At 37.7% G+C, this 12,825-nt stretch overlaps 1 protein-coding gene across 39 annotated transcripts in view; it reads right to left on the bottom strand.

The window, feature by feature from the left end:
• Nucleotides 1–12,825, bottom strand: part of NEB (nebulin) — a 206,756-nt gene that overhangs the window by 84,083 nt on the left and 109,848 nt on the right. For 37 of the 39 annotated variants that reach the window (XM_040229063.1, XM_040229055.1, XM_040229061.1 and 34 more), the window contains 12 exons: nucleotides 12,418–12,522; nucleotides 12,169–12,276; nucleotides 11,498–11,809; nucleotides 10,453–10,656; nucleotides 9,537–9,641; nucleotides 8,556–8,663; nucleotides 6,872–7,183; nucleotides 5,637–5,840; nucleotides 4,096–4,200; nucleotides 3,414–3,521; nucleotides 2,255–2,566; nucleotides 62–265 (listed from right to left, as the gene is read on the bottom strand). The exons of the other annotated variants lie outside the window; for them this stretch is intronic. In XM_040229063.1, coding sequence (XP_040084997.1) covers nucleotides 62–265; nucleotides 2,255–2,566; nucleotides 3,414–3,521; nucleotides 4,096–4,200; nucleotides 5,637–5,840; nucleotides 6,872–7,183; nucleotides 8,556–8,663; nucleotides 9,537–9,641; nucleotides 10,453–10,656; nucleotides 11,498–11,809; nucleotides 12,169–12,276; nucleotides 12,418–12,522 — 2,187 coding nt within the window. The remainder of the gene's footprint in view (nucleotides 1–61; nucleotides 266–2,254; nucleotides 2,567–3,413; nucleotides 3,522–4,095; nucleotides 4,201–5,636; nucleotides 5,841–6,871; nucleotides 7,184–8,555; nucleotides 8,664–9,536; nucleotides 9,642–10,452; nucleotides 10,657–11,497; nucleotides 11,810–12,168; nucleotides 12,277–12,417; nucleotides 12,523–12,825) is intronic. 39 annotated transcript variants of the gene reach the window in all.

The raw sequence follows: 12,825 nt of genomic DNA on the forward strand, positions 1-12,825 counted from the left end.
TTAATTATTTAGCATTCCTTTTATAACATGAATTTTAATACAGAACAAAAATGTGACTCACAATGCTAATATTTTCAGCATTTGATTTAGCAAGGACAACTTCAGGTGTGTCAACAATACTTGTGTACTTGAGTTTCACCACAGGTGTCCGATAGACACTGTCTCGGAAGATATGCTGGGCATTCTTGACTCTCAATACTTCCGGAGATCCTTCAGGCATCCAGCCGATGCCACGTAGCCACTCCAAGTCAGCCTTGTAGATGGCCTGGGAAAGAAAACAAAGTCAGGAGAGGCAGGTTTTTTGTTTTTTTTGTTTTTTAATCTGTGGTAAAGTAAGAAAGCAGTTTTTCATGTTACATTTTCTCTTCCAGAAACAAAAATAGAGCTGACCATGGGGCTAACAGAAAGAATTCCTCGTATGCGCAGCAGCATTTGCCCTGCTTGTCTTCTCTGGTGTGTGTGGGGGGGTGTGTGTTCATGTACATACACAAATTCTAGAAAGAGAATGATGCAGAAGGGATGCCCTGCTTGGGGGATGTGTGGGAGATTTTTTAGTATCTTGGTTATCATCTCATTAGCCAATGCAGACTTTGAAAAAAATAATAGATTCTCCAACAAGTTCTCCACACAAAAGCCAGAATGGTCTTTACAAAATTCATCATTCAAATCTGATGTCACAACATCCTCTAAACGTATGACTTCCCATTGGTCTCAGGATAAAGATCAACATCTTAACATAAACTAGGCTGTGCTGATGGTCTGGCATCAGTCCCTCCTCACTCTTCCAGCCTCATCTGACACGGGCTTTGACCCCTATGCTCTGACCACACTGGCCTTTCAGTCTGTGCTTTACATACACCTCCCTTTGTGTATGTTGGTCATTCTGCAGGAATGTCCTGTTTTCCTCACAACCAACTCCTGTTCTCTTTTCTTCTCTCTAAATCAGCATTTCCCCAGAGAAGCTTTTCCCACCTCACTTTTTCATAGTGCAATGACCACTCTTTTTCAGCCATCCTATTTTTGCTGATATTCATTAGTTGACATCTGTTCCTTTATCATCAACAGGAACTTCCTTAAGTCAGGAACTTTGTCTTATTCTTCATTTACCATTGTGTCTTTAGTGTTCAGCACAAGACGTGGTACATGGTAGGTTTAATAAATATTTTTAAAGGGATAATTAAGAACTCAATCCCTAGTTCCACAACTTCAATCCCACTTGGGTTTTCTTTTTCAGGACAGCACTTCCTTTTGAACTGGAATTTGCATTTTCTTGGCTATCTCCACATGTTTTCTCAGGAATATGTAAGTGGTTAACCAGATAAAATTGCTTTATGTGAAACACCAGTTGTGAATTTCATTAAAAAACCATTGTGTTCTTCAGAAATAGTACATTAATATTAATAGGAAACAAATATCAAGCTAAAATAAGGAGTAAGAGGGAATGCAGGGAAATTTCTACCTTAGTGAAGAAGGTTATATGTTTTAGTGTGTGAAGTATGACAGATACCCCAAATCTAGAAGGATTCTTGGAGAGGATTACATAGGTTTTGAAGCTTCCCTTTATCATTCTTTAAGAACTTGATTTATATGCATTCTTTAATACACCAGTGTGATTCAGGTTAATGAAGAGACTGCATTTATCTAGAAACTGGACTAAATTCACCAAATGGCAATTATTTCAAATGATGGGTATACTCTTCTATAACAAACTCATCTATTATATGAAAATATCTCCTGAAGCTTAAGGGAAGTTCAGATAATTAAAATAAGGAATTCATTCTATATAAGAAACAAATATCCTGATAGAATTCATCATTTTCAAAAGATTGAATGGTTAGAAAATATAAGTACATCTAAAAATACTTTGGGCAAACTAATGAAACATAATGTTGTAAAGAATACAAAGGGAAATGAGTGAGCTTAGAGCATGCTGCTAATCTTTTAAATTAATTTCAAGGAAGACAGCCCCCATCATTCTTCAACTGAAGAAACACGATGTCAGACAATGAATACGTTAACAATATCTATAGAAACATTCTGGTAGTACCACCAACAATGAAGACGAAAACTTTCTGAATAAGCCCAGAAGTAAGGCTTGTGATTAACAAACTTAGTAAAATATCCCAGGGGAATGCTCAGGCAGGGAAAGCATTCCTGAACATTGGAAGGAGTGACCAGGCAAGGCTGTGGGAGGCTATCTTCCTTGGGAACAGTCACCACGCCCCCGCCCCCAGGCACCACAGCAGCAACTTACATCACTCTGCAGGTCATAGGCTTTCCTGGCTTGGATCACGTCGTTCTGGTCAGGAAAGCAAGACCACTGGTGTAGGTACTGGCGATAGTCTATATCGCTTGCTAACGCCTGGCCTTCTTTGGCAGCGTTGATGGACACCATGTCCACCGGGATGGTGATCTTGGCCTTGTGGTCATTGTATGCCTTTTTGTACAGCCTGTCATTCTGCATCTTCAACACATTTGCCGCCCAGACCAGTTTAGGGTCTTCCTTGGCATTGCGACACCCAATGTAATGACCTTTCTGTTTCTCGTAAGCAGTTTTGTATAGATACTGGTGGATGCGAACAGAAGAAAGAAGATTTGTGTCTCCAAACTACCTTTTTCTGGACAGCCTGCTCAAATAACTCCCTCATATTGCCCTTTTGGGGGCCCTGTTTTTCTTTAAGTTCATACTACAAGTTTTATACTTGATACTTTGGTTTGCCTTCTACATCTGTATTCATGAAAACATTGTGAACACCTCAAAGGCAAGAGCTGTGCTTCTGGGCTGTGCTCCAGCATAGGACTGCCCACTGTTTCCCAGACTTCGGCCACTGTGTGCCAGTCACACACATTCTGCTATAAAACCGTGTGACAATACCACTTGTACTTCATATTTTACTTTGTCAACTCGATTTCTTGTCTACATAAATGTATCTTAAAGTTTAAACTTATTTACAATTTTTATTTTAAAATTTATAATCCTATCTAAGTGGGCGAAATCAGTGTTTTTCTAGCACACATTAAAACAAATGTAACTGTTTTAAAAATGCTAGTCCATGTACTACATCAAATTATCCCAGGAACCACCTAGGCATGCTGCACTTCAAGAAACAATAGAATTCTTTGTGCCCACTGGATCTCTGTAAGTGTTTATACATTAACTGATACTGATAAGATATTGAAAATCCAAATCTGTGCTTAAATATATGAAGTGTGGAAATAAGCAGAGAAGTCAGTCATCAAATTGTCAAAGTTGTTCTTGAATTTGGAATTTTAAAGCAAGACATTAGTAACAATGCCCTTCATTCTACTTAAATATAATTCCTGGGGAATTATGTTAAAGATTAGTACAGCTTTATCTCTCTGTCTGTCTGTGAATTAATGTTTGTTAAGGCCAAGCAAATAGGAGCTCTCACATCACTGGCAATGTCCCTGGAAGCCTTGGCATGCTGGATCCCAATGGCGTCTGCTCTCAGGTCATAGCCGGTCATCTTGACATCTTCCCAAGCTTGCTGATATTTTTTCTGCAAATGGGGATTGCAATGACACAGTCAATCTGAAGAGGGGGCTACTGAGTCAGCACTACTGATGTGTTCAAGAATACACGTTAACAGTTACACTGAAAAATTGACTTTCCCTTAAGATTTATAAAATAGACTGGTTTCATACTGAATTTAAATTCTAGTACATTTTAATGACATTTAGTAAAATTCTCTTCCCAAATCTTTTTTTTTAAAGAAGAGAATTTAAAAGACAACAAATCATATGAAAATGAGAAAAATTGTGTGTACATAGTTTGGCTTTTAAAAGGAAAAATCAATGATAGGCCACTAAAAAAGAAAACTAAATATTACTATACATGCATATCTATGTTTTGATGTCATGTGTTTGGTGTAAACTACATTTTTTCCTACTAAAAACACAAAGACATATTATAAACACACACTCAGGTGTGTCTGCACACTTATCACACTAAAGACTAGAAGTAAAAGGAATGTTAATGAAATGCCTATTCTAAGCGCTCTCTGAAACACACTAACGAGAGGGTTGGTGAGGCAGAGAACAGGGTGTGAAGCAAGTGGGTGTGCAAGGCCTTACATTGCTGATCTGTATGGCATTGATCTTGGACTGCAGCATCAAGGGAGTATCAGCTGGTACATTCACGTTCGCCTTCTCTTTCTCCCAGGCATCACGATACAATGGCTGGTAAAAATGAAAACAAAGGATCGTTGATTAGCAAATAAGCCAATTACCACATGAATAAAACTATCTGTATGATGAAAGTTTCTCTTTGGATGTGTTCAGATATAAATGCAAATTGCATTTTGTTTTCATCTGTGTTTTTATTCAAAAGGTGCCAAAAGTGACTTCAACAAGAACACATTCACGTGTGTTATAAATGTAAAATGAATCAGAAACATGAACTTACCATCCTTTATTTATTCACACGTAATTATCTGGCAGATAAGCCCTCATTCGAGGTAACTGTGATAATCCACATTTCTAATTGAGTCCTGGCTTTCTTGGCCCAAATAACTATCATAATGTCTAATATTGGAGCAGCCTCTGTACTTTCAACTTATTTTACCATTGAATAGCAATAAAAAGGTGGCAACTTTGTGATCATAGTATTAACTGGTGGACCTATACACAGGCCAGGTTTCAAAATGTGTTCAAAGTATACATCAGAGTGTATGGAGCATGAAAATGCCTACCACACTTATACTGACTAAAGAGTTATCTAGGCAAATGAAATGTGGATGCTGTTATTGATTTGTTATATGAGATTCTATCTGGATACATGCATATTCAAGATTCAATATTCTAATCTTGGTGTTAGCAATTTAAAGTTCACAATTACAGTTTTTTTCTTTTCTCTTTTTTAAATTATGAAAGTATGATGACACATTTACAGGAGACTTGGAAGATACAGAACAAAGTTACATATAGTTCTATTATATAATACGTTATTTCTTAAGTAGATGAAGATTTTCAGTTGGAGTTTCAATATCAAACTCTCAAAAATTAACAAAATGAATATACAGAAAAGTAGAAGGATATAGCAGACCTGAAAAGCATTATGAACCAATTCTACAATATTAAGATTTATACAATTTTCACACAATAGTAGGATACAAGTTCTATTCTAGTTCTCATAGACAATAAACCAGGAGACACTGAAACATATCCAGGGACATAAAATAACATGCAAAAATTTCATGGTCTAAAGGTATTAAAACCATACAGAGTCTGTTCTCTTATCACTGAGGAATTATATTAGGAATCAATATCAAAAGGTATCTGTAAATAACCCACATTATTTTCAAGTGCAATGTGTCATTTACCAAGAGAGATCTTTGACTTAGCCATTGAAAGCATCAATACAGCTAAAAGACTGAAAAAAACACAGACGGTGATTGCAGAGAAGAAAGCATTTAAATGAGAAATTAATGTCAAAATGAGAAATTAATATCAAAGACACCTTTTAAAAAGCCATGTATTTGAAAATTAAATGTCCATTTTTAAATGATGGGTGAATCTAAGAAGCCATAACAAAGAAAATTAGAAAATAAAGTTCACAATTATAATTTTTATTGAGACTTATTCAATTTGTCTGAACATATCATCAATTGACTTACCTCACTGATCTGTACGGAATTGATCTTTGCCTGAATAACTTCAGGGGTGTCAACAATGCTGGTGAATTTGAGAGCCTCAGGCCTTGTGCGATACAACCTTTCATTCAGGAGATTCTGGGCATTCTTTACTCTCATCACTTCCACGGAACCCTCTGGCAACCATCCAATACCCTTCAGCCATTCCAGGTCTGATTTGTACAGGTTCTGTAAGAAGGAGAGGACCACAGAGCTCAGCAGAGTCCATTCATGTACTAGAGTATGATGCCAGCAAACCACACACGACCTCTACTTAAACCAGCTGGGTGGCCAGTGCCAGAAAACTCAAGGATCAACATTAGATGTTAACATTTGAGTGTTACATCTCTGGCACACACCTATGCAAGAAGTTTAGAGGATCATATAGGAACTGGAGCAGGGCTGGCAACTAGCACTTGTGGAATGAGAGATTGCAATGACACGTAATTTTGTTTTTATGGAAGACTGAGCTTCTGTGCTCACTACTTGAAGCTTGCCTTTGACGTGTCACTGGGGATAACATCTGTAGGAATATGAGATAAAAAGGTCCTTAGAAGCAGGTATGTGCTCAGTTGCTTGGTTGTGTCCAACTCTTTGCAACTCCATGGACAGTAACCCACCAGGTTCTTCTGTCCATGGAATTTTCCAGGAAAGAATACTAGAGTGGATTGCCATTTCCTCCTCCAGGGGATCTTCTTGACCCAGGGACTGAACCTATGTCTTTTGTATCTCCTGTGTTGGCAGGCAGATTCTTTACCACTGTACCACATGTATAATAATAAATAAAATACATACTTACACCTATATACACTTCTCCTTTTTCTCTAAAATTATTTAAATATATATATAAATATATAAACATATATTTACACATTTTTCCTATATGTGTCAGATACACTTGAAATCCAACATTTTCTTATGCTTACATCTGTTTCTGACATTTAGATACCTGATCATGCAAATGTAATGGATCAGGACAACTGAGATTGAAATTTTCTACCTAATTACATGGAATAAGAGTGATTTTCATCTTGATGAATAAGGCCTTCTAAAAGAAGGGGTCTTCTATATGATATAAAATGTTCAGAAAAACTCCATGGAAATATACCGACTATTTTAGCTTCTATTAAGATCAGTATTTAAATTACATCCTTAGGGAATACACTGTGATTAGACACACAGACACACATCTACCAGGAGTCTGGAGACAGGATACGCACATCGCTCTGCAGTTCGTAGGCTTTCTTCGCCTGGATCACATCATTCTGATCTGGCAGACAAATCCACTGGTGCAGGTAATTGCGATAATCAATGTCGCTAACCAGGACCTGGCACTTCTTGGCCTGAACAATGGACATCATGTCCAGCGGTGTATTGTGAATTCCTTTAGACTTCTCATAAGCCTTCTTGTATTCTATGTCACTCTGAATCTTGGCAGCATGGATAGACCATACCAATTTGGGGTCATCTTGCAGGGTGCGGAAACCCACATGGTGGCCCAGTTGCTTACGGTAACCTTCTTTGTATTTGTACTACAGTTATGAAGAAATAGATAAAAAGACATATGAAAATAATGTATGAAGAGGACTTTTCATTAAATGCTTTTGGAATATTTTTTTAGCCTTAATGTGAATTAGCTCAACATGGGCAGTCATTATATATTTCAATTCACTTTAAGGAAATTAGACAGGGCTATTTTAGACACTTTCATTGAAGACATGAGCAAGTTGGGAGGGATATAGTATGGTGGACAAGATTAATTAAAAAAAATAATAGCTAACAGTTACTGAGCAATCACTATATGTCAGACACTGTTATGAATGCTTCAAAGTATTAGATCAATTCATATAAAACTGCTGAGTTCTTTAGGTAAAAATAGTTGAATAGATGCAATTATAACCTCACTTAATCCTCATAACATCTCTATGATGTTGATATTAGTATTATCACATATTTCAAATGGGAAAAATAAGGCACAGTGGGGTGGCAATCATTATTCCCAAGGTTGCCTGGCAAGTGGAAATTAGGTCAAATGGTCCCCAAGAGTACCAAAGGTAGCTGAGATAGGAAAAAGTCATATGTGTGGTTTTGGAGACAGACAAGAAAGGTGCATGTTTTAGGAATGGAAAACAAGGTTGATGGTTCAAATCAGAAGATGACAACAAAAGGCCTGTGGACAAGAGTCTCCACTCTAAGTGTCTTAGGGCCAGAGTAAGACAGCTTCTCTTTCCTATATTTGGGTAACACAGGAACATTTGGACAATATGGGGAGAGAGGGAAACTGGGAATACTGCAGATACTGTGGACTGACTATGGTTTTAGAGATAAAAATAAGAAATAAGAAGGAAGAGACGGCTGGATACATAAGAGAAAAAATAAAAAGTTTGAAGAAAAGGAATGAAGGTGGCTTAAAGATTTAGAGCTGGGCCTTGGTATGATAATTTATTTGACTGCTGTTAAATTTTTTAATTACTGTTAAATGAACTTCAAATAGTTATTCAGAACATTATACATATGCTTCCAGCATAAGATCTTGTATATAAAATGTGATTTCAATCTTAAATCTAACATAGAACTTTCATCTTTGATTTGTGTTTATGGAGAATGTCATAAAAATGTGGAGGATTAAAAATCACATTGTACTGGCTCCTAAATCTTTCCTGAGAATTTTGTATAGATTCTTCAGGGTATTTCACTTCTATTTAGAAACAACTTAGAAGTGATTTACACATAGACTTCACCTATGTTTACCTTAGTGTTTTTCATCCCATTTTAATATTTTAAAATAGAGTTTTTAGCACAAAAATTTTAAAGCAAATCAAACCAAAGCAAAATCCTTGAAAAATCCTTTCCCAACTTGTTGTATAGAGTACAAAACCCACAAGGAACTAGAAGGAGCTGTACCTCGCTGGCAATTTCTCTGGAGGCTTTAGCATGCTTGATTTCAATGGCATCTGCTCTCAAGTCATAGCCTTTCTGCTTGGCTTCATCCCAGTCTTTCTGGTAGAGTTTCTATTGAGGGAAAACACAAGTTTGCTTCTAAGAATTGAAAATCAGTAGACAGACTCAAAGTAGTTATACTATGAATCATAAAGCACACTGTACATGATGGCAGCTTAAGAAAAAACAGTCACTTCTGCTTCTTTCAATTATTGCCTATTTATTTTATGGAGCACAGGGTACTTGTGATTATAATTTAAAGCTAAACATCTAAAGCTACTATTGCTTGTATTATTTGCATCCATCACAATGTAGTACAATGTGAAACTATCCCCTTACACATGGGAACTAAGAATCAACCGTGAACCTAGAAAACCTTCATCCAGCTACCATATAAGACTAGGTAAGATTTTTTTCCTAATGCTGCCCTTTGACTTTTCAAAAGACTCTGCTAAAGGGATGTGACATACCTATCCTGCACTCTCCACATATTTAAAAGTTTTGGTTTTTCTTATGGCCTTGAAATGTCAAACAAGAAAGTTCTGGATTAATCCAAAACCTATAAATACAATAGAGACTGTTACCTCTTATACTTCCTTGTGTAAGAGGCACTTACTAGGGATTTCACTATTTTCAATTAGTATATGATGAAACTGAGCTATGGGCATTGGATGTAGGACAATGACTTCCAGGTTGAAAGGAGGACATCAATAAGATTCAGGTATCCCAACTCTCACAGTGCAGGGACCCAGATGTGTATCTAAACTAATGTTTGAAGGAGAATTTCCATTCATATTGCCTTGGGAATGGTAGCTAAATAGAAAGTATCTGGCACCCCAAGCTATGAACACTTCTAAGGTGGGTAATTTGTCCATTATAACACATTCCATATGCTGACAGATACTGTCCTTCAAAGACCTTTATACTCCATATTATGCCTCTTACATTGCTGATTTGCATAGCATTGATTTGAGCCTGCAGTATGAGTGGTGTGTCAGAAGGAATGCTTATGTTGGTTTTATCTTTATTCCAGGCTTCTTGATACAGTTTCTGTGGAGAGAAGGAAAATATTTTAATACAGTGATAGATATTTGAAACTTAAGCCTTCACAACTATTTAACCTGGAAAAATGTTTTGTGCTATACTTGCAATGGTTAGTTTTTTGTATCAACTTGACTAGGCCGCAGTACTCAGGTATTTGGTCAAATATTATTCTAGCTGTTTCTGTGAAGGTATTTTTTAGAACAGATTAACATTCATACCAGCAGATTTTGGGTAAAGTAGATTACCCTCTGTGATATGGGAGGTGGGGGGCTTCATCCCATCAGATGAAGGCTTTAAGAGAAAAAAAGACTGACCTCCCCTGGGCAAGGGTAATCCTGCCAGCCAACTGCCTTGGATCTGTCTTCCTGGGTCTCCAGCCAGTTGGCCTATCTTGCAAACTTTGGCCATGCCAGCCTCCACAATCGTGTGAGTCAATTCCATAAAATAAACCTCTGTCTCATCCATCCCATGTAGCCCTGTTTCTCTGGAGGACCCTGACTAGTGCAGTATTCTACCATTTAACTTGGAGCATTATGCCATACGTTTTGTAATAGGTATTTGCTTTCCTGCAGTGTCGCGTAGTGACAGTTTTCATGTTAGTGCTTCCAAATTTGTGTGTGAGATAGTGGAAAGGCACACTGGCGTTTGTCACAGCTCTACTTGGCACGTGCCTTCAGTAAACTAGCCAAGAGATTCTTAGAGTTGCTCCCATCACTTTAGGTCTTTGCAGAGACACAATCCATTTGCTCCATTGGGATGGCGTCTTCCCAAGAGAAAGCCCCACAAGAGGAGAGCCTGAAAGTACGATGGTTCTTACCTCACTCATTTGCAGAGAATTGGCTTTTGCCAGGACGACATCTGGTGTGTCGACAATGGAAGTAAATGTCAAGGCTTCTGGGCGTGTCCTGTAGCGTTTTTCATTGATCAGGTCTTGAGCATTCTTCACCCTGTTCATTTCCACTGAGCCTTCTGGCATCCAGCCGATGCCACGCAGCCACTCCAGGTCTGATTTGTACACATTCTACAGAGACATTAGACACACAAATGGTTCAAAGTGTTAGACACAGCATCCCTGAATTGAAAAGTAAGTTCATGGGTTTGAGGGGTTCATAAGCACAAGAGATGGTGGTTCTAAAAAAAGTAGGACCTGAGATTTTACATGACTCAGGGGTTTCAATATCCAGAGTAATTTTTCAATTTTCAATATCCAGAGGAAAATAAATTTTTTTTTAAATAAGGGCTTTATTTATTCGTTCATTTAGCCACATGGCATGTGGAACTTCCCCAACCAGTGGATCAAACCTTTGTCTGCACTGGTAGCACAGAGTTTCAACCAGGGAAACCCATGTTAAAGAATAATTTTTTATGCTAGGCATGAATAGGAATAAAATGGTAATATTGCTAAATTTCATGATGATTCGATATTACAAAGAAATCATTAACTGAAAAAATTTAAAGATATTTTGTTGAATCTCATTCCATTTTCATCCCATAACAACTGACCCAAGGAAACTCTGTTCAGTGTTTTGGATATAGTACAATAGTGGCAGTTATTTGTTTTAATATTCAGATAATTTATGTTAATCTAAAATATATTTTCATTGCCAGACAGTACAAAGGATGTAAAAAAAATAATCTGGAATCTAGGCTAGGGAAAAAGGATATGACCTAAGCAGAGTTCTTTATCTAACATTCTTTGATTCCCATAATGTAACTCCTAAACAGAGGTTTTAACAATGTGAATGGTGCCCGCTGAGGTGGTGCAGTGAACAACTCATGGGTCACTCCACAGAGGCACTGTCTGGACAATTAACAAATCTATGCCCTCCCACTCCGCCTTTCCCAAAGTCCACGTTACTTACATCACTCTGCAGGTCATAGGCCTTCTTGGCTTGGATAATGTCGTTTTGATCAGGTAAGCATGTCCAGTGATGCAGGTAATTTCGATAATCAATGTCACTGACCAGAGTCTGACATTTCTTGGCCAGCAAGATGCCTAACATGTCCACTGGGCTACTGAACTTGGTTTTCCACTTCTGGAACTCCTTCTTGTACTCCCTTTCACTTTGAATCTTCCCTGCATTCATGGCACACATAATCCTGGGGTCATCTTCAACACTCCGAGCTCCAATGTGGTGGCCTTTTTGTTTCTCATATGCTTCTTTGTATTTGTACTAAAACATGAGACATAGGTTTAGAAGCCCGACTTTAATACCCAATGCACGCTGACAATCACAGACAATAATGGAAACCCACAAGAAATGGACAAGAGTTTTACATTGCAAATATTTTGATATCTCTGGACAATTTTAAACTAATGTTTTGTGCTATCATAAAGGTAACTATAATCATATATCTTCACTACTGAAAACTTTTTATGCAGCAACTGTGACTACAATTTCAAAATGTGTTTTTCTTCTCTGGGACAGCAAAAGGAAACAACAAGAGGAAGCAATTACCAAGTGTGGCCCACCAGCTGCACTACGGTTGCTCAGCAAGGTGAGCCCAAGCGGGTTAGACAGACAGAACTTACGTCACTGGCAATGTCCCTCGAGGCCTTGGCGCTTTTGATGGGAATAGCATCAGCTCTCAGATCATAGTCCTTCATCTTTGATTCATCCCATCCCTTGGTGTAAAGTTTCTAGGTGGAGAATAATATACAATAGAAAAAGAAAGGTGTTGTAGAAAGTTAATAGGCCAATTCTAGTAAGGAAGGTGATAAGACGGTAACAGGATTTTAACTAGTTCTAAAGGCTGAAACAACAATGAGGAAATCTCTTACATGGCTGATATTGGCAGAATTGCTCTTGGCCAGCAAGATTTCCGGGGTGTCTGGCATCACATGGATGGAAGTTTTGTCAGCATCCCAGGCTTCCGTATATAAATGCTAGGGGGGAAGTAAGGTAAACCTCTTTGTTAAAGCCAATACCTTGCAGTTATTATCAAATTTATTTCATTTAGCTATAAGATAACCTTTTAAGTTTATTTGGAGGTGAGGGAAGCAAAAGGGGAGAGAGTAAGTCATGGCCATGTTTAAACGGACACATAATAGTTTTATGGCCAATGGGAAACATCATGATCTCAATTATTAATTCTTTTTATTCTGTGACTCTCAGGCTTACTCACAGAACCTTCAAGGATGGAGCTTGGCTATAGAACTATGATATAGTAGAAATCCCTAGATTTCAGA

Source organism: Oryx dammah, unplaced genomic scaffold (genome assembly GCF_014754425.2).
Source record: "Oryx dammah isolate SB20612 unplaced genomic scaffold, SCBI_Odam_1.1 HiC_scaffold_27, whole genome shotgun sequence".
Taxonomy (NCBI): domain Eukaryota; kingdom Metazoa; phylum Chordata; class Mammalia; order Artiodactyla; family Bovidae; genus Oryx; species Oryx dammah.